Source organism: Seriola aureovittata, chromosome 7, assembly GCF_021018895.1.
Source record: "Seriola aureovittata isolate HTS-2021-v1 ecotype China chromosome 7, ASM2101889v1, whole genome shotgun sequence".
Taxonomy (NCBI): Eukaryota; Metazoa; Chordata; class Actinopteri; order Carangiformes; family Carangidae; genus Seriola; species Seriola aureovittata.
This window is the reverse complement of record NC_079370.1, coordinates 13,176,812-13,197,530: the sequence shown is the minus strand read 5'-3', so window position 1 is coordinate 13,197,530 and position 20,719 is coordinate 13,176,812. Positions and strand designations below refer to the sequence as shown.

The window sequence follows — 20,719 nt, the reverse complement described above, 5'->3', positions numbered from 1 at the left end:
ACATGTATTCACATGCTGCTGCAGATATAGGCTACTCCTTTTTTCCCTGCTTATAACAAAAACAGTAACAACAGAAAATACTGTAGTTTTTTGGGTGCTTGTACTTTACTTTAGTATTTCCATTTTATACAAATTTTACTCCACTACATTTAATTGATAGCTTGTGTAACGTAATGCAAAATGTCATCAACAAATAAAGCATGATGTATTAAAATAGATTTAACAACCCAGTAGTATTTTAAGTATTTAAAATGAGCCCCACCTTTACCAGCTGCAACACTGAAGTGATATCATTAATAATTATAATACAATAATATATTATTGTTAAAACTGTATAATGAGTAGGCCTACTTTTACTCATGCTTCAAATATATTTCAATGATGACATTTTTGTACTTTTTATAAAAGTAAATCTTTGAATACACAACTTACATTTGTGGGAGATTATTTCCACACTGTTTTTATGCAACTTATATTCTTGGGCTATACTTTTATACAGTCTATGTAACCGGCAGATTTTCATACTTTTTTCTCATCTCTTCAGTCAGTCATTGTTACCATGGCTGTTGCAGCTGCTCTGTGAGGGACACAACACTCTATATCGCAGGAACTTTTTCAAACACAACAGTACAACACTAAAATAGCAATATTGGCCCCAGTAAATTAGTGGTCTGGCTCCAACACTTTTATTATTGGTTGCAGCCTTATAAATATCTGGGTTATCTGGATATCAGAGTTCCATTTGATTCAGTAAGAGCAGACACAATACTGAGATGTCCTTAGCACAACTAACATTTGGGCAATGCATTTCTTGGGGATAGAAGTCGGTTTATGAGCAGCAGAGTGTGTGCCGCTGGGAGGATGCTGAAGGATGCTCGGATCTTCCGTCTCTCTCCTCTCTCCGTCAGCGCGCTCACGCCTGCCGGTGCACAGTGAGATGCGCATGTGACGACAAAAGCAAACGCTGGACCCTGTTTCTCTCTCTCTCTCACTCTCTCTCACTCTCTCTCTCTCTCTCTCTCTCTCTCTCTCTCTCTCTCACACACACACACACACACACACACACACACACACACACACACACACACACACACACTGCCAACAAGACACAGAGAAGATTTAACGCTCAGCCGACATTTACAGGCTGATCAGACCTGAATACACCAGGTCTGCTCGGATTTTACTGCACGGAGGTAAGTGAGAGTGTGTGTGTGTGTGTGTGTGTGTGTGTGTGTGTGTGTGTGTGTGTGTGTGTGTGTGTGTGTGTGTGTGTGTGTGTGTGTGTGTGTGTGTGTCTGTGTGTGTGTCTGTGTGTGTGTGTGTCTGTGTGTGTGTGTGAGAGAGATGACAAGAGAGAGGCTGGCTTATCTCATGCAAGACCCGGACAGTTGCATAGGTCCTCCCACCGGTGTCTGCCTATTTATAGGGTTGGAGATGCAGCCGTGGGTCGTGATAACAGGACGCGACTGGGGGATAGAGAGATAAATCACAGCGCGGTAAGAGATCCTGTTCTTGGTGCGGAGTGTTGCGGATGCCCGTGAGTGTGTGTTTGACCTAAATTATGCAATGATGGTGACATAGCCGTTGTCGCATGTGCTCCTTGTGCCTTATTGGACGCAGGCTGCAAGGACAGCTGCTCCGGAGTCGGGAGTGTAGTGGGAGGTTTGAGCCTGTGTGGGTACATGAGGATGGTGTGTATGGTGGGGTAACTCACTGCTACATCATTCAGCTCGTTTCAGTGTTGCCTGTTCTGCAGCAACATCCGTGCATATACTGTAACCAATCTAGATCTGGTTTCAAGTTCATTTTGTAACTGACCTGCAGGCTGCACAAGTTGCAAGGATGAGGCTGTAGTAGTTGTAGGCTTGTGAAAACCAAACGCACCTTTCAAACAGACTGAGTCAGAAAAAAAATGAGAAAACCCAGCTTGAAACGCATTTATATTATCAAGAAGTGTTTCCAAATAAATTTGACATCGGCTGGTGAATTCAAAATGTACATTGTTATTTCATTGACCACAATGCACATAAAAAGCGATATTTAGTCCACAATACTCGGTACACCATGTTCTAGAAAAGTATGCTCCGTCCTCTCGACACATGCTGCAAAAAGCGCACATGCTGGTGCATGAAAGGGCAGAGGACAGGACCTACAATGAAGTCTAAAACTTGACCAAATGCCTGGGTTTGGGCATTTCTAATATTATAACATTTTGGCTGTGGACTTTGTGTGTTTTACTCTCCATGTTTCACAGAATTTTAAGCATATTCAGGCTTTTCCGCTAAGCTTAAGCAGTTTGGATGATCTGTGTAAGTAACTGTTTTTACATTGGTATTTAATTAAATTGTGTTAAATTTCAAAATATACAGTATAAAGCACACAGATTTATCCACATTATTTATTCTTGCATTTGCCACCATCATCTCAAAAATGTAAAACTTTGTTAAACAAGTGTAGATGCTCAATAATAATTCTACCCAGGCTGATTGATAAGAGCTGGAGGAATAAATTTGCATGTTCAGGGGACTGGCTAACAACCTAACCATTGCAAATAAACACTACATCCTGCTGTGTGTTTAATCTAATAATTTTGCTAACCTCACACATAATTGAAAGCTCCATCTTTAAAGTGAGAGGTTTTGTCATACATACTGCTAAAGTGAAGAATGAACTTCCTTATTGATTTACAGTATTTACTACGTACTGCTGTTCTGTCAACCATATGGCAAAACTTTGTAATATAATTTGAATTTATTTATTTATTGGTAGAAAAGGTTGAAAACACAAGACTATAATCTTAAATTTGAATAAATCCTTGTGAATTAGTTGGGGTCCCCTGAAATCCACCTACAGTAAGAGACTCATTTTGGTCCGAAAGTTCTAGCAAAATCAACTTTTAGGACCGTAAACACGGTGGGGTTTGTCAAATTGAGCAGTGGCATGGAAATACCAGTATCAACCTGCCAACTGGGGGCACGACATTCACCAAACAGGGCAGCCAATGTGTGGAATCCCAGTGCTTTCATTGAAAAGGGTAAACAAGCCAACGACCAAAGACAACCGGTTGGCTCACAGACACAGGTCAGACAGGGGGAGGGAGGGCCGGAGGGGTGTACATGAAATGAGGCGGACTGTACTGGCAGCAGGGGGACATGGGAGTTTTAAGGGAAGTGAGCCAGAGTTTGGGGATACAAGACAAAAGCAGTGTGGGCCATGTTTTGGTTAGTATGAAACTGGGGCAAGTGGACACTGCTTGCTGTGGGTAATGTTTTGGCGGGAGTGTGTGTGTGTGTTGGTGCTGGGTATGAAGGGGGAGGAGGAGCTCTGATGGTTTGGTCTGTCAGCATGCCAGGACCACATTCTCATCCTGCTGCTGTTGAAAGGGGTGGTAAAGACATAAACAGGCCCAGTGGGATTAGAGCCCACTCGGAGGAGTGATCAGGGGGGATTTGCTGCCCGGCGGGCACACAATGGCACTGTCGCGTAACACACAAACACACACTACACATGCTCACCGGCAACGTTTCACAACAGACCCAAGCCTACATAAATCTGATGAGAACTCCCTTTTGTTTGGGAAGCGGTACCAGGGTTAACAGAGGCTAGTCTCGCCGCGGGCCATGTTTGATAGGACAAGGGGTGTGTGAACGTTGGCGGGATGGCAAAGAGAAAAGCTGAGGGTACGTTGTGTTGTGGCGGTGTTTCCACGTGTGTGAAGCCCCGGACAGACAGGGAGGGCCATGGCTGTATGTGGAAGCACAATAACAGGATGAATAAAGGTTTTTTTCCCCCATCAATGCCTGTGTTTCTGAGTCAGCTGATGGTGGTGGATGGAGACAGGATCTAAGCTAACATGAGACAACAACAACACTAGTAGCCACAAAAACAGCAAGCTGGTTTGAACCTGTTCAAATAATCTGACACAAAAATATGTAGCTCTGCTTTTCAGCTGAATATCAAATTGATGGTTACAGAAACATCTGGCACTTTCTTCATATCTATTGTTTTGTTCCTCCTTAGTGCTGGCTCTGGCCCAGGCTGCAGCCATGCCTCTTTTGGAAGAGACCACTCTGCCACAAGACCACCCATCTACTGTTCCCGTGGTCATCATAGGTAAACTTTGCCGTTAACCTCCCGAGCTTTAACGGTTACACACTGTGACTAGGCCCGCGGTCCACAATTTAAATCTTGTCTCGCTCTTTCTCGTATCACATAATGCTGTGTTTCCCGTTGTGATGCTAATCCACCATTCCCGAAACCTGGGTCTTTTTTTCAGGGAACGGGCCATCAGGTATTTGTCTGTCCTACCTGCTGAGCGGATACAAGCCCTACCTAGATACGGCAACTGTCCACCCAAACCCAATACTGTACAGGAAACTGCAGGAGACCAAGCACCTACCCGTCACTGAACAGGTAAAACCTTCTACAAATTGCTTGCATGTGTACACATGGCCATGTTCACATACTCATGTATGTCATGAAAGGGATATTTTCCTACAGGATCTGGAATATTTGAGTGAAGGTCTTGAGGGGAGATCAAGGAATCCAGTGGCTGTGCTTTTTGACACACTGCTGCACCCCAATGCTGATTTTGGCTACGAGTTCCCCCCTGTCCTTCAGTGGAGGAGGGACAAGCAGCAACACATCCCACATCTGGTGCTGGGGAGGGCAACACCTGGAGGTGCTTGGCATGTAAGCTTCAAGGTTTAGTCTTCTACACTCTTATACTATCCAAATTTCTGTCAATCCTTTTGTTTTGGTCCTTTTTTGACACTGATATTTCTTCCACCCCTCTTTTCCCTCCTCAGGCAATGGAAGGCTCCATGCTGACTATTAGTCTTGGCATCTGGATGGAGCTTCCTGGCGTCAACTACAGAGACTTGGCCAATGGGAAACGCAGGTAAAGACATGGGACAAGGTTGACGACAAAGACATGGCTCAAACCAATGATTAACTGTGCTACCATGTTCCACATCATCTTTCTCCTCTCTCTAGGGATGTAACGAGTGACAGAGCCACTCCAGAGGAGATCTCATCCTATTACCGTAACTATGTGAAGCTAAAGGGCCTGCAAAAGAATTTTGTTGACAACACCTACGTGACCTCCGTCCAGAAACTCTGTCGGGGGCACGAGGGAGAAGGTCTGGAAAATGGGCATACTGATCAAGGGGTGGGAGATGGTGGGAATGAGGGCTTTGAGGGAAATGGAGTTGAGGGTGTAAACAATGGAGGTGGGGGGGCTCTCTGGGAAGTCAGGGGATACCAGCAGGTGCAGAACGACACTCACGTCCCATTCTCTCTGTTTGCTGAGAATGTAGTTCTGGCCACCGGTGCGTCCGATTCACCGATTCGATTAGGTGTAGAGGGGGAGGACCTACCATTTGTATTCCACAGTATCTCAGACCTTGGCTTGGCTGTAAGCCGGAGAAAGCTGGATATGAACTCTGATCCGATTTTAATTGTAGGTGCTGGTTTAAGTGCTGCAGATGCAGTTCTGTGCGCTTGCAACAGCAACATTAGAGTGCTGCATGCCTTTCGTAAGAGCGTAGACGACCCAGATCTCATCTTCAAACAGCTGCCCAAGACCCTGTACCCAGAGTACCACAAAGTTTACAACATGATGTGCTCTCATGCCTACACAAATGTGGCTCCCTCCTCTGCTCCTAACAGACCACAGGCAGTTAGCATTGCCTCTTCGGTATGTGCCAAGATGTGCCCAAAGCCCCAACTTGCCTCAGGTAACACGGCTGGTAATGCCAACGTCAGCCTGTTTCCAGACTACACCAGTTTCCCCGAACACTGCGTGGTGTCCTTCCAGTCTGACATGAAGTGTTTGCTGCAGGGGAAAAACTCCCTCAAGGCGTTCAAGATCTCCATGGTCCTGGTGCTTATCGGGACCAACCCGAACTTATTTTTCTTGAAGGGGCAGGGCCAGTACCTGGGTCAGGATCCAACAAAACCCATCTCCTGCAAGAAGAACCCCATTGAAATCCACCCCTACACTTTTGAGTGTACCAAGGAGCCAGGTCTGTTTGCCATGGGCCCACTGGTGGGAGACAACTTTGTTCGCTTTTTGAAGGGTGGCGCTTTAGGCATCGCCTCCTGTCTGCTTAAGAGACTCAAGAAGAAAGGGAAGCTCATCAGCAATGGAGGGAATGACTTCATTTGAGAATATGATGGAAAAAAGAGCAGTACACATTGGTTGTAGGGCAGATTTTGAGCGCTTTTACCAACTAATGTAAAGAGGGGACAGTTTTAATATGTTTTAATCATTAATGCAGTGTTTTCTCATCAAAGTTTAGGCATCTATACAACTTTTTGAGACCAAAAAGACAGTGGATGTACACTAATTAGTTTCTAAAGAAACAAAAGACAGCTTTTAAGAGTCTTGTCTGACTTCTTAAGAAGTCCCCAGAAGTCTAAGCTACCGTGTGCCAATGTTTTCTAGTCAAACTGTAACCTCACAACTGAATGGGACCTTATTTTCATCAGGGTTATTTATTTGTTCATCATGTGTCTTTCAATCCATTCACTAACTTACTTTACTTTCTGTTGTATCACAATTGAAGTCTTGTTTTTCTAAACTTTAGGAGACAGAAAACTAAAAAGTAGAGGCAACTACTCTAATTTTTCATGCAACATACAGCATAGCTTTATCAGTCATGGGCTGTCACAGAGCAATCTGCGGTCCTGCTTAGATCTGAACTCTACACAACATAACCATGAGTGGTAACTGTTTGCAAGATGAGATGATTTGTCCCAGAACGTGTGAACTGACAAGTTCATGGCTACACAGTGGCTTAATGTTCCTGATTATTCTGAGCCTACCATGTTTTTTTTTGGGGGGGGGGGTTCTTAGTTTTAACTTCAGAGATTCTTCTTTTAGCTGCTATTGTAGTTAGTCGGAGCCATATACCTAAAAAGAATTAGAAAAGTCTAATAAATCCTGTTGCTTTGATTTTACCACTACTGAAAGGCTTTCTATGCAAATAATTTCCCTTGCAGATTTGAATGTATTCTCGGGCACCTATTGCTAGTTTTACTAGGGGCAGCAAGTTTGGACTAAAGTGTTTTCGCTAAGGTCGTGGTCATTAAAGGGTCATTCTGGTGTTTTTACTTTTTTATTTACCTCTATATGAAAATCCACTCCAGTGAACAGCAGTTTTTAGATTTGTTTAGATTTGCATTCAGAACATTAGCATCATCATAGCGCAAGAAACTAAATCCGCAATAATCATTTTTTATATTGTTTTCTTATGGACTTGATTTTCAATAAAAACTATGAATGCCTCTGACATTTGGCATTCTGATATCTCACCAAAATAACCCATTCTTTAAACTAAAGATGGACGATGTGTTTACTGAGAGTGGTTTAATGGGATTTGTAGAAAATTGGATAAAACAAGAAACACCAGTGTAGTCCTTTAACTTGAGACTTTAAAAAATAATTGCCAATTACATTATGATTAGAATATAGTGAAAAAGTAGAACAATTCTTGCTGTCATTTTGCTGTCAATTTATTTATCTTGATGCCACAATTATAACACTTAGTGCAAATTTTCTTGTCACTTTGAACAGTCAGCGCCAGTTCATCTGCATCTAATGGAATCCATATATATATATACATACACACAGAGAGAAGGGGTTTTAAAAAAGACAGAAAAGGAAAAGCACACTCACAAAATACCCATTTTTACAATCATACTATCAAAACGGTTTATTTTTTTTATTTTTAGTAAACCAAATCTTAGCATCCACTTTGTATTTTTTTAATTACATTACACTATTTTTTGGCTATGCCTTTGAAGACTAACATCTAAACTCCATCTTGAACATATTCATATGACCTATGTGCAAAACTGGATTAATATATCAGTTTCTGTTGCTGAACATCTGTGATTGGAGTCATATAATTGATTTTTCTTAATAATGTGAAACATTATACGCAACTTTGTTTATATTACTCTACAAAGCAATTACCAAGTCAGATTTCTTCCATAACTGTTTGAGACACACCAACAAGGCAAGCTCACAGGTAATTTTCCAATTCATGCTGACTTGTTGAACTATTTTTATTTCCATATCACCCCACGCTGTATGTGTGTATCTATAAATTCTTCTACCATTTTTTTTTCACCTTTACTGTAAAGGACTACTGTTTTGTTAAGTGCCAAATAACAGTTTAGAGAGGTTATGAGCAGTGACAGTAGCAATATATTTAAAATTTCTGCTACAGATTTCTTCCTTTCAGTCATTTAAACAGTCTGCAAGAGTGTGTTGCCATATGAATCTTTTTTTTGTGTGCCACTCAAGCACAGCTCAAGGTTTGTTTATTGTGATGTGACACTTTGATCGTTGTGTAGGGAAATTCTTCTTTTGCCCCCTTCATACAATATAGTAGACAGAGTCAGTGTTAGTGGTGAAACATTACTAAATAATGTATGTAGTCACATTGCTTTTTCCACTAACAAGGTAGTTTAACACATTACTGTTTAAGTTTTGGTAATCATATAAGAGTTAACTAATGGAAATCTCGTTACTTGTGTTAAATACTGATTTTCAATCAAAGATTTATTCCTTGATGCTTTTTTTCACTGACTTTTGAATATTGTTTTGATATAAACATTAAATATATGCATGTAGGCATGAGCGACTGCCTAGCAGCAGCTGCTTTGAGCAGAAGAAAGAAAAGTGCTATAAGGACGGACGTGATAAGAGTTTTAACCAGTACGTTAAAAACAGGACTGCAGAGGAGACTGAGCGACTCAAAAGTGGCATTAACTCTTATTATTTTGAATTTACTTAAAGGAAAGATTAAAAACATGACCTTGTTACTTTCAGGTTGGACACACCTCTCCACTGCTACCAACTCAGAGAGAAAATCTGGTTGCTTAATAAAGCACTGACAGGTTTATTTGGTGCCCATCCAAGAAAGCAACTTGCAAGTACGTAGTTAAGTAGTAAGCAAAAATAATCCTGTTGAAATTTAGAGGAAGCAACTGTGTTTCAAGGCCAGTCTCCAAATGTCTTTTGGCCACTCTGCTGCTCATGACTTTTATTACTGCACAATTTATGCTTAACGCTGAGTTAACACTCAACTTGTACATAGCACTTGTTGTGAATATGAAGGGACATGTGGATTTCAACTATCTACACAGACAGGCCAACAGATGTTTGGCATGACGACTACTTATCTGAACAGTTTCAGATCTGTAAAAGTGCCTGAAGGGTTGGCTCATCGGAGATCGTTTTAAGACACTGTAACACTTGAATCCACCTCAAGTTTCTAGTTCAGCTAAAACCAGGGAACACATTTGGTCTTAACTTCAAAACAAAGGAGAAGCTGCTTTCAGCATGTAGAGCTTTAATGCTCTCTTGTACAATTGAAGAGTTTTTAATGTTTTGTATGCCGTATTTTTTATTATTGACAAATAAAAACTGAGAAAAATCTCTGAACATGAGACTGTTTTGTTACATTGCTTGCTGTCAGTAGTTTAATCAGTTATATAAAGATATTCTTAGATAGAACAGGAAGAACAGAAAACTGACATTCAGAAACATTTCTGATTATTTTAGCGGATATGAAGCATTAACTTTATGTTTTATCTCTCAACATTATAGTTAAAATATTGATTCAGATTATATATGAAGTTAATTCTGGAGTCCTTCTCATATTGGGTTGATGGGGTTTGACATATTTCCTGTGTCTCTGCAATGAATTCCCACTGGAGGACTTCAAGATGAAGGCATTTCATCTTCTCTTGGTTAGTTTGGTGGGGTTGTACCTAAACACAGGCACACACAAAAAGAGTTTATCTCATAGGTCGGTCCATGTCAGGATGGGCTTTTAACATTCCTCATGGATCATTCCTCAATGTCCTTAGAGGCATTTTGAACAAACAATAAAACAAGCCCAAATTAAGCGCTATAAAACATGGACAGTGTTTGAACAGGTTAAAGCAAACAGGCTTCCTATAAACCACGTCTGGAAACTTCGGTATTTTTTTGGTAGGTCTAAACGGATTGTTTTCTTAGAGGCAGGGTCTGTTCCCTGGCTACGCATGACTGACTGAGCATGACTCAGTGATCAAACAGCTCAGCCTTGACACACACACGCACACACACATATGGACACACACACACACAAAATCAATCTCAGACTCTTTTCTGCTTAGTCAAAGAAAACATAGCAGTGGCGACAGCAGCAGCGGCAGCTTACATCACCTGTTTCCTTGGTAACCGCTGTGACGGAAGAATTACTACGTCCCGATTGGTTAAACTGAAGCTACAAAGGCCCCATGTCCATAATTCTCAGTTAATTATGTTGTCTGCACCTGATTATAATGACTGAGGCTGTACAGACTCTGTTGAATCTCTATTTTGACTATCATACATCCTCAGGGAGGGACACAGTGAGTTCTAATACAAAATTAAAGGTGTTATTTACCCAAATTTCGATGTCTGAGAGAAAATAAAATATACTATTTCGAATTTAATATGACGGAAGGAAGCTGTGAAGGGGAATAAAAAAGTTACCTCACACCTTCTGACAGAAAATGAGAATCTCTTTCTCACCTGAAGAGGTCATCTCCTACAGTCTCGTCCCGTCTGCTCTGTCGCTCCTCCTGAAGCAAACACAGGCTCAAATCATGAATGGAGAGCTTAGGCAGAGACAGACAGATAAGATAGACAGAGAGCTACAAGAATTACCTCAGCTGCATCTTTCAGCCATTCATCCATATCAGAGTTCTTGCCCTTGTTGTGAACCAGCAGATCAGACCCTCCAATGAAGTGGGGTGAGCCCTCTGCACCCGGCACTCGGCTCTGAAAACACGCACACAAGGAAATTCAAACACAAAAAGAAAGACAATGATCCTGTATGTGGGGCAAATTTTTGTCGAAATTTTATTTTTGTGCTTTGTGGTCAACTGAGGCTCGTCGAGGGTTCATCGTAATCTGACCTTGCGGAAACATTTGTAGTTCTTTGCGTAGCCGTTGCCTGGCATCTGCTTTGGTTTGGTTTTGGGAGGTGCGGTCACAGTGAGAGACCGAAATTCCACTAACACCAACTTCTTAGGAAGGTCTTCATCAATCTTGGACTCCTGCAAAACAGCACATCAGGAATTCAGCTTTTGTCAGATGGACAGATAATATTCTTTGTAGCACATATTAATGTTGTAGAATATCAGAGGAAACACCATGAAAGTGATCTAAACAATGACATGGTGTTCAGGCAGCTGGTTGGATGGTTTACAATGCTGTGTCAACATTTTATAGATAAATATTTCACATCAATAAACATTTTGGATAAGGACCTCTAGACTTGGCTATAAGAAAAAGGCAAAAACTGTCACTCAGATGCAGTATGTACTGAGTGGGACATTTTATAGTTTAAAAATAAACTTGTCAGCACTGTAATGGGAAGATTGTTTCTAAATCAAATATATATCTTAAACATTTCGATACAGATATTTCCTATAACTAATTCAGTTCAATTTTCAATTTATCAGTTGGGCTGTCAATTATCAAAGCACAGAAAACCTAATATTCATATTAACTGATGTTTTAACATGTCATCAAGCCCTGCAGTGGGCAGCAGGCTGTGCCACGATAAATCCACTGGGCGCCAGGGTGGGCAACATGATTCTCTATATCCTGCAGATACTCAATGGCATGACCTGGCCTCATATCTACATTGTGTCCGTTTAGGCTGAACTACTGTGGCTGGCCGAACACGCTTGTTTAGGCAGCCTCATCTGAATCCCACAGCCCGCGCCAACCACCATCACTGTTTATCTAGTTTGAATAGTCTCTTAAGAGCTGGACAGACAGGAAACATCAAAGAAAAGGCAAAACAAATACATCTTGCCAGTCAACTGTAAAACACAGATGACAAGCTGGAGTTCCATCAAACCTTTCTGATCTGCCCTTTAACAGATAAGTGTCTTTATTCACTTTAATGCATCCAGCACTTCCCATCTGTCCAAAGGTTCATAAAAAACTGAGATGGCTTATGTTGACAAATATATAAAACTAGAAAATACAGCATCTAGGTATAGCTAGAAAAGTGAAGCTTATTCAAAGGAAGGAAGAGAGACAAAAGTGCAACAATAAGAGCTTTTTCACACGACTTACTTGGACCTCTTGTTTGATCACAACTGGTTTCAGTGGGGTCTTAGTCTCTTCCTCAGGCTCGCAAATATCTGCCTTGAGTAGATCTAAGTCCTATATGAATACAAAGGGTGAAAAATGAGCAGTAAGCAGTTGTGTGTATGGAGACAGCTGAAGTTTTCATTTCCTTTCTCCAGATAACTCGATGATGAAAAGAACACTGATGAACTGAGAGTAAATCTTCTTTCCTCACCTCAATGAAAGACGCATCATCATCTTCAAAAGGCAGTATGTTTTTTTTACTTGTGCTGGCAGATGACATATGTGGAGGTTTGCTGGACTCATGATTAGTTGTCATGTATTCTGAGGGATCAAGCTGCTCTGTCTTGATGGAGATAATATGCTGTTCAGATTTTTGGCCGTTGTTCTTCTGGGAACCTGTTTCTTTTTCCAGGCCCACCAGTAGCCTTTGGTTGGTTTCACGGTCTTCTACATGGAGGCGTTGCCTCTTGCTTGAAGACGAAGGCTCCACCGTATTTAAACCTTGTTTCTGCTCAGTTGAACTTTTCGTTAACTGTACTTGCTTGCCTTGTTTGCTTGAGGGTTGCTCATCAAAGAAATCCATATCTTCAGACATAATAGACTCCAGTTCTGCTAACTGTATCTCTTCTTCCATCTCTTTCCTCTTTCTACTCTGTGGCTCCTCCTGCACAGTGTGGGAGACCCCATGTAGCGGAGCCTCTGACCGTCCTGTGAACAGATCTACTCCTGATCCCGCTGGAGTCTGGGATGTGGCTGCAGCGAGTCTGTTAGAACGTGAGTATGTTTCTTTAGATGCGACTGAGGTGCCTGGTGACTGTATCCTGCTGATGGATGATGCCAGTACAGGCCGCTTTGGCTCTGACATAGTGGTGGAGAACTCATCGTCCAAAGGCCTTGAAGGAAGGATGAAACAAAGAAATGGCTAAGAAGAGACTTTCAGCCAGTGCAGCACAGTTTCTCCCAAAGCATGTTAGAGATACAGTATATTTCAGTTGTTTAAGTATGTTAGCACTAGTAAGTAAAACAAATGTATAGAATATGATTTCTAAGATTTAAGATTGTCATCTTATTGAGTAAATATCAAAAATGATATTGTATAACAAGACAATTTTTGAAATGTTACTTGCATGTGCCCACAGCTAATACATACTATTGTATCACTGCTTCCTCTTCATTTCACTATGATATGAAATACATGCATCTAAACATACATTTCTAAACTGTTCAGGTTTGCAGGGAGTAAACATAATGTCTGTTTTTATTGTAGTCAGTCAATGGTATGTTTACTCTCATTTGTTAAGTGGTTTTACATTCACTGAACATTAATCAAAGTGCGTTACCTGCACGCTAAAACACGCAAAACACTGGTGTTGTCGTCCACATTATTAAGGAGCAGTTGTTTACCTTTTCTTGTTGACTGGCTGAAAGAAAGTGGTCAGAGTTGATTGTTTCTGTGGGGAAGTTTGTGCAGGGAGTCTTGGTTTCTGAGGAGACTGCCTCTGAAAGAATGTCTTCACACCACCATTGGTCCTACAAGTGGGTGGCTGGGATCTAATATCACTACTCCCTTCACCTGAAACTGCAAAAACATTTAATTTTAAGAACATTTCTTACAGCATTAGAAGCATTTCAGCTCGTCAGGAGCGAATTAAAGGAATAGTTTGACATTTTTGGAGATACGCTTATTTGCTTTAGATGCTTGCTGCTTGGTGCTTTTAGAGAGGTAGATGAGAAGGTTGATACCATTCTCATATGTTTGCAACACCTGCAGCTGGTTATCTTAGCTTAGCATTGAGAATTGGAGCAGGGGGAAACAGCTGGGCCTGGCTCTGTCCAAAGGCAACAAAATCTACCTACCAGAACCTTTAAAGCTCGTTAATAAACACCTATATCTTTTAAGTTACCAATACTGGCCACATTAAAAGGATCTGGTATATGCCACATGTGACCGATCCATGTTTAAGACTTCTTCCAAATCGATGCTGTTTATACATTAATTTGTAACAGCACAATGTGTAATAATACATGTGAAATTTACAGAGCATCGAGTGGCGCAGTGAGTTGAGCAGGTACTTAATATGTAGAGGCTACAGTCCTTGCTGCAGTCGGCCCCGGTTCGAATCCCACATTGGACTGCCCTTTACTGCATGTCATTCCCCCTCTCTCTGCCTCCCTATTTCCTGTCTCTCTCTACTGTGCTATCCAATAAAGGCATAGAAAGCCCAAAAAATACACTTAAAAAAAAAAAAATTTACTACAGGCAAAACATATAGTTGAACAGTTAAGGAAAGGATCTAGAAACTGTCTATTTTTCATCATGACAATTATTAACGATAACTCCTGTAAATGCAGATACTCCATGTGATGTGACACAGAATAATCTGATCAGTTTCACAAAGATTTTAAATAGAAAATGAAAACAGAACACTGGACAAGTATTGGTGTATCATGTCCAATTCATTCTTGCAGCTACCTGTCAGTTTGGACTCGGGCTTCTTCCTCTGTGAGTTTGTGCTATTAGCGGTGTTGAACGATGAGCTCATTGTATCGGCCACGATGCACTGAGTGGACCTCTTCTCAGCGGTGACTTTGGATCCACGATGCTGACTTTTGTTACCGATTTGCTTCTTCTCAGGAGTTTCTCCTACTAATGTGAACCCTGTCACCTCACACAGCTCTGACCTGGCAAAGGCATTAAATTACACACATCAAACTGGCTTTCTGGAATGGACAACTTTATCACGAGAACGATGTGTGTGTGCGTTACCTTTCTGATGGCTCTGTGTTCACTGCATATGCAGTGATGTTTTGAGATGGGGCAGGTAACACAGTCTCATCCACCGCCACGTTCTGTGACAGCGAAGCACTTGGGATTCTGGGTTTCACTTTTGGTACTGCCTCTAAAACACAAATGAAGATAGAAACAAATCAAAGAAAACTGTTAACGCAAGAGCAAGAATAAAAATAAAGAAATCCGTCTGTCTGGTCGCCCACCTGAGTCTGGCATTTGACTGGATGGATTGCAGTATTTGTCACAGGAAGCGTAGATGGCAGCCAAACCAATTTCAGACTCTGTTATGACTCGAAGGCCTTTTCTGTGTTAGTGAAAAAAGGAAAAATACCAGAGAGAGGGGGAGAGAGTTTTAAAGTGTTCACAAGTCGCTGACTATAGATTTTTCTATAGAATTCTCTATAGCAGAACACAAGTTTGTGCGAACCTTTGAACAATGTTCTTCACAGAGTTTGCCCACTCTGTGGTAGAGGAAGAAAGCAGAGCTTGGGAGCTGCCTGTTGAAACATCGACCACACAGCTCCGTGGAGACTCCAGCAGGTCCCGGGGCAGCGAGCCCTCCTCAAGCAGCTGGCTTTTGCCTCTTCCAAAACTCAATGCTGTACTCAGACGCTTCAGCTGCAAACAACATAGAAGAGCAGCAATGTTAATTTACAAATAGGATGAGAGTGACAGAGAGGGTGCCTATAGTTTTGTGCTAGTTGAAGAGCCTCTCTTCCACTGTTGGTCTATCGGAAAGCCCAAGCCTTTCAGTGATCCATAAATATTTTAGTTATTTTAAAAGCAATTGTTCCAGGGGATATTCTTTACAGTCGTTGTACTAATGTACTCTGTAGGAATCTGTGCAAGTCATCTTACATAAGACATCAGACTTCACTTCATACTGTTGTGTCCCAAAAGTCAAGCAAGGCCGGACATATAAAGTCTGCTGTCTCTGCTGAGGTTTCATAATGTGCACATGCCCTCTGGTGCATCTGACCTCATCTGGAGGTTCAGGTTTTCACCCATGTATGATTCATAGCTGTGGTATTTTTACAGCCGCAAGCATGAAGGCCCACCAATAAATGTGGAAATGATTAATCAATTAATTCATTATTTTATTGAAACTATTTCAATTTAATTGCAACATTTAAATGAGCTTGTGATTTTAGTCAAATCAAATACCATGGATTTGTTGTTTATAGTTTGAGAAGGGCAAACACTATTTACCTGCCTTACTTCATTTTGTTATGAAATAAGCATTTACATTTTTCTGCTTGTTGATGAGACTATATAAATAAAAATATTCATTTAAAACTTTTAGGTCTCATAGCTTCTCCTGGACATTTGTCATTATTTTTTACTTTTTATAGACAAAACAATTCATAAAGTATAAAGTATAAATCCTATAAAAGTGAAAATAATCATTAGTTGCAATACAGTTTGCTCTTGTAAAAACCAAGCTCTCCACTGGAGCAGTGACTCTCCCCAAGGATCCCCAGGCTGCCTACTGCCTGGCAACTGATATTCAGCTGATAAACATGAAGCTCATAAGATCATGTGACTTCCCATCATTTTTTTATGGCTGAAAAACAAGCAGGGTCATGGGCAATTATACAGCTAATAACAAGTGCTCATTTCCATAACTCAAGTGTTTTGTTATCGTTTGTTGAGGGGGATAAGTACAGACAAATTCTAAATGATCACCAGCAATCCTGATATTTTATGTCTGGTTATTTAGCGGCATCACAAGCAATATTAAGTTATTATGAAGTAAGAAGTCGACAAACCTGTTTGGCACTGAGGAATATGAAGGTCTTTTCAATGAAAAGCTGTTTGCGAACCGCAACCACTCCAAGGTTAACGTCCTCCTTACTCAAGCTGGGCTCATCGATCTCAGGGATGAATCTTAAAAACAATAAACAGCACAGATGAAATACTGTTTGGTTCAGTGTAGCTGGTGTGTATACATGGGGATGGATTGTTTTGTACCTCTCAGGTTTAGGAGGTGGCAATTTTTGCTGAATTGCGTTGTTGAGCTCTGAGAAGTACTCTGGCTTCACGATGGGACGGCAGCACAGCAGAGCAGAAATAGTCTAATTAGGGCAACACACAAGCATGTTAGCACAAACTCAGGGACAGTCACATAACATGTGCCAGTGAGGATATAAAGTCTGGTTCTAACCTTGATGGTGACTTTAACAGTAGGCATAGCCAGGTGGGTGCAGTCCTGAGTCCATGTGTTGACCAGCTTTCCACCCAAAGCCAGCAGGGCCTGAGAGAGTGTTGCCTTGCCATCGTTGTCCACACATGACGAACACACCACTGGCTTCTGATAGTCCACACTGACGCAACAAAGACACAGTGACAGAGATACGTAATGCAATATTTTTTAGAATGAATTTGTGTTAAATGTTCGTCGTACTGACCATTTTATGAGTTTTGGGGAAGTAAAATGAAGTGATGGCACCAGTCGTGGTTTTATGATGTAAAACACAACAGACCAGGTCTTGTTTCTGTTACATACCTGAATTTGCTGTAAAATGCCCCAAATGTTACATTGTCCCCTGACTGCAAGTTTACTATTGTGTTCTCCGCCACTCGCTGACCGTTGACAAAGGTGCCATACTTGGAGGTGTCTTTCAAAGTCAGGGTCTAAAAGCAAAACACATGACGAACCCATGAAATTGTTAATTCATCAAACAAACCATCTTACATCTTTCTGTTCAATTATTCATGTGCTAACGAGAAACCCTTCCGTTAAAATTATGCCGGAAATGGAAATGTATCCCAAGATCAGAAAATCAATTAAACCTTAAGCGTAACAACAAATGGACAGGACTGCAGTGGTGAAACAAAATGAAATGTAAATTCATTTCAGTATTAACTGATAGAGAATAACTTTTACATGATCTTGTGTTACAGTAGGTTTATGAATGTTTTTATCCAGATGAAATCAAACAGAAAGGATTTTCATCAAATAAATCTATCCAGAGGATTAAGATAATCATGGCTGCTTTCATATGAAACATAAATGAGAACAATAAGATTACTAATAACCATTAGAGTCAAGAAAAAAGTCTGTGTGATTACACATATTTTTAAAATAATATACAACTTTACCATCAAAAAGATGACTGGTTTTAAACTTTACTTTTGAATTTTAAGATTACAGTTGCTAGAAAGTGCCCAAAAACAACAACATATATCAGCATTTATCTATTTTCTATTTATCTCTTTGCATGTGTATTACTCAGCAAAGGCTGCATGGTTTTTTAAATAACAACATAATAGCAATTTTACACTTGTAAATGACCACTATTATTAAGCACAGTAGTTTTCCACTTTCACTTATGAAATACTGGTGCAACAGCACCACCTTCTGCCATTACACAGGTTAACATCTTCCAAATTAAATCATATTACTCATCTACTTGGCACATTATTAGAAGGGTTAATATGGACAAATGAAAATACTGATAAATCTGCAAACTATCCAGGCCAATATGAGACTATCTACTACAAAAACGGAATGTACAGTAACACTTAAAAAAAGCAAACTAAAGCATATCTGTGATTACATAAAGTGAAAACATTTTTTTTAATTAATTGTAATTGGGGTCAGATCTCACTTTGTGTGACCTCTTAATTGGAATTTGTTCTTCAGCAACAATATTTACCACTGAAAATTTTATCAAAACCTTTACATCATGAGACTATGATCCTATTCAAAGACAGGAAGCAGTGATATCAAATTACTTCCAAGCTCAAGTTGCTGTTTGTGATGTTGGGTGAATAATACTGATGGAACAGTTGGCTTGATGCCAAGGCAGTCCCGTGCTCTGTGCAATCTCTATGGATGTTTTAAATTTGTTTTTTTCTGCCATGAAAAGTTTTCACAATTGGAATCCATTGTAACCAAAATGATCATACTCTCTGCCCATTCCCCCCAGTTTCACCATTTTACATAAGGATTCAATTTAGGTGTATAACTTGATCAATAGGTTTGTCTCATCAGGGTTGATGCCCCTAAATTCCAGATAGAGAGACATTCAGTCTTCTATATGTTCGGAGTTACTGATTAAAATTTCCAGTGTCATTGGAATATTCCAATGGTTTAAGCACAGCATACTCAGTCCACATCAAGAATTAACTATGTGGTAACTTTCTGGCCATATCATCCCCTCATTTGCCATCTTTCTGTCACCTGGTCAGTAGCAGTGAGGTGAGCGTGAGCCCTGCTGATGGACTGGTCATTGGTAAGAAGGATGTCACAGTTCTTGCGTCCCACCACATACTCTTTCCTGGCAAGGAGATAGTGGGTCTCACCTGTGGGTGACAGAGGGCAGGTTATGGACCGGTCAATGCAGAATCAAAAACAATAAGCTTACTTGAGGTATTACGAAGTGAACTTCTTACATGACAATTCAGACACTTAGTCTGATAAGTCAATGTAGTTTTTTTTTGTTTTTAAATAGTCTTGGTTTACATGAAGGGACAGAGGACGCTGAGACAGCCTAAATCCACAGAAAGAAATGTGGCTAGTTCTCTAAGATGCTTGGAACAACATAACTGAAAAACTATGTGTAGATGTACAGAGAACTAGTGCTGCTTTAAAAGTAAAGGGTGGTCACAGCAAATATTGATTTTATTTAGATTTTCCGAACTTTTTATGCAGTTTACTATTCATGGTATTGTTTTTGAAAGCATCCTCATCTTACTTTTAGTGCGTAAAACCGTTACACAGTACTGTAAATCAAAGTATATAAGTATAATATATGGTGTTTTACTGGTCTCTGTAAAAAAACTGCAGATTTAAATTTGTTTTAAGACCGATTTTAAACCATACTTGAGCCAATAGCATGTTTAGAAGCATCAAACTGTACATGTATCGTTGCCATTAAGTTAAAAAAAACTTCAGTAGCTATTTTCACATTACTAATGGTATTGGTAGCTTCTCCATCCAAAACATTTCAGTAACTGTTAACCAAAGAGCTAGACTATTCACGTACACCAAACCGATCATTTTCGACATTTTGTAGTTTAATCACAAACGTCTGCACACAATAACACAGTTGACTCCATCAAAAAGGAAAACTTTAACAAGCTAGCTGTGTTAGCTAGCTGGATAAATGTCAGCCACGAAAGTAAAAGTTACCTCCAGGCTGCAAGGGTGTCAGTATCCACATTTTACTGCTATCTGGCACGTTTTAATCAATTATAACCAGCTTCAAGTCAGGAAGAAGATAGCATTTTAAGACTACCAACAACTACCAACAAGGTGGACACTCACAGCGCGCCACCGAATGACGTTCAAATACTGCGACGCTACCGCCTTTTCAAAATAAAAGTCTAATTCCTCTCATTCAAGTAGCGTCAGTGAACCTATCCCAAATTACACCTCACAGACAGTGTGTTATTTATGTAGGCTGATATTGTACATTTCTAGACAGAAAAAAAAAAATAGCAAAGAGTAAAAAAAAAAATGCCTTCGACCATAGAAGAGCCATAAAAATCTCCATTTCCACGTTCTCAAGTGGATGCCATGTAAAAGCCTTCACGTAATAAATATAGGAAAATACATTGTAAAGATACACCAGTGCGCCTACTCACATGTCTCCCTCGGAGTGTGTTGATACATAATGAATATAAAGGCACATATTTTGTAAAAACTAGGCGTGGTCAAATATGAAACATAAATATATAAGATTGTAGTGAAACTATATCAATTCTGACCTTGTTCTTCTGTGAATATTAAAAAAATTAGTACATTTAATTAAGTTCAAGTCTTGCTG

At 40.3% G+C, this 20,719-nt stretch overlaps 2 protein-coding genes across 3 annotated transcripts; one reads left to right on the top strand and one right to left on the bottom strand.

The window, feature by feature from the left end:
• Positions 1-35: 35 nt before the first annotated feature.
• osgin2 (oxidative stress induced growth inhibitor family member 2) lies at positions 36-7,600 on the top strand. 2 transcript variants are annotated; one of them, XM_056381055.1, is made up of 6 exons: positions 36-1,193; positions 4,021-4,113; positions 4,277-4,413; positions 4,501-4,692; positions 4,809-4,900; positions 4,996-7,600. In XM_056381055.1, the coding sequence occupies exons 2-6, from the start codon at positions 4,047-4,049 to the stop codon at positions 6,167-6,169; spliced, it is 1,662 nt and encodes a 553-aa protein (XP_056237030.1). In that variant the 5' UTR covers positions 36-1,193; positions 4,021-4,046; the 3' UTR covers positions 6,170-7,600. The 2 variants fall into 2 exon arrangements, with proteins under 2 accessions (XP_056237030.1, XP_056237029.1); XM_056381054.1 differs by lacking the exon at positions 36-1,193 and adding an exon at positions 1,203-1,496.
• A 187-nt stretch (positions 7,601-7,787) lies between these two features.
• Positions 7,788-20,240, bottom strand: nbn (nibrin). Its single transcript, XM_056381052.1, has 17 exons — positions 20,083-20,240; positions 19,132-19,253; positions 17,452-17,579; positions 17,110-17,269; positions 16,917-17,020; positions 16,715-16,832; positions 15,373-15,563; positions 15,149-15,249; positions 14,922-15,054; positions 14,628-14,836; positions 13,559-13,733; positions 12,366-13,047; positions 12,137-12,226; positions 10,963-11,103; positions 10,712-10,825; positions 10,577-10,626; positions 7,788-9,786 (listed from the first exon to the last, which is right to left on the bottom strand). Exons 1-17 carry the CDS (start codon positions 20,111-20,113, stop codon positions 9,753-9,755), a joined length of 2,583 nt encoding a protein of 860 aa, XP_056237027.1. The 5' UTR covers positions 20,114-20,240; the 3' UTR covers positions 7,788-9,752.
• Between the last annotated feature and the right edge of the window lie 479 nt (positions 20,241-20,719).

Coding starts and splice junctions, on each gene's coding strand:
- osgin2 (XM_056381055.1), top strand. CDS start 4,047: ATGCCTCTTTTGGAAGAGACCACTCTGCCACAAGACCACCCATCTACT. Junction 4,693..4,808: donor CACCTGGAGGTGCTTGGCAT/GTAAGCTTCAAG, acceptor TTCCCTCCTCAG/GCAATGGAAGGCTCCATGCT. Junction 4,901..4,995: donor TTGGCCAATGGGAAACGCAG/GTAAAGACATGG, acceptor TCCTCTCTCTAG/GGATGTAACGAGTGACAGAG.
- nbn (XM_056381052.1), bottom strand. CDS start 20,113: ATGTGGATACTGACACCCTTGCAGCCTGGAG. Junction 14,837..14,921: donor AACACAGAGCCATCAGAAAG/GTAACGCACACA, acceptor TGCCTTTGCCAG/GTCAGAGCTGTGTGAGGTGA. Junction 13,734..14,627: donor GCCCGAGTCCAAACTGACAG/GTAGCTGCAAGA, acceptor ATGTTTTTGCAG/TTTCAGGTGAAGGGAGTAGT.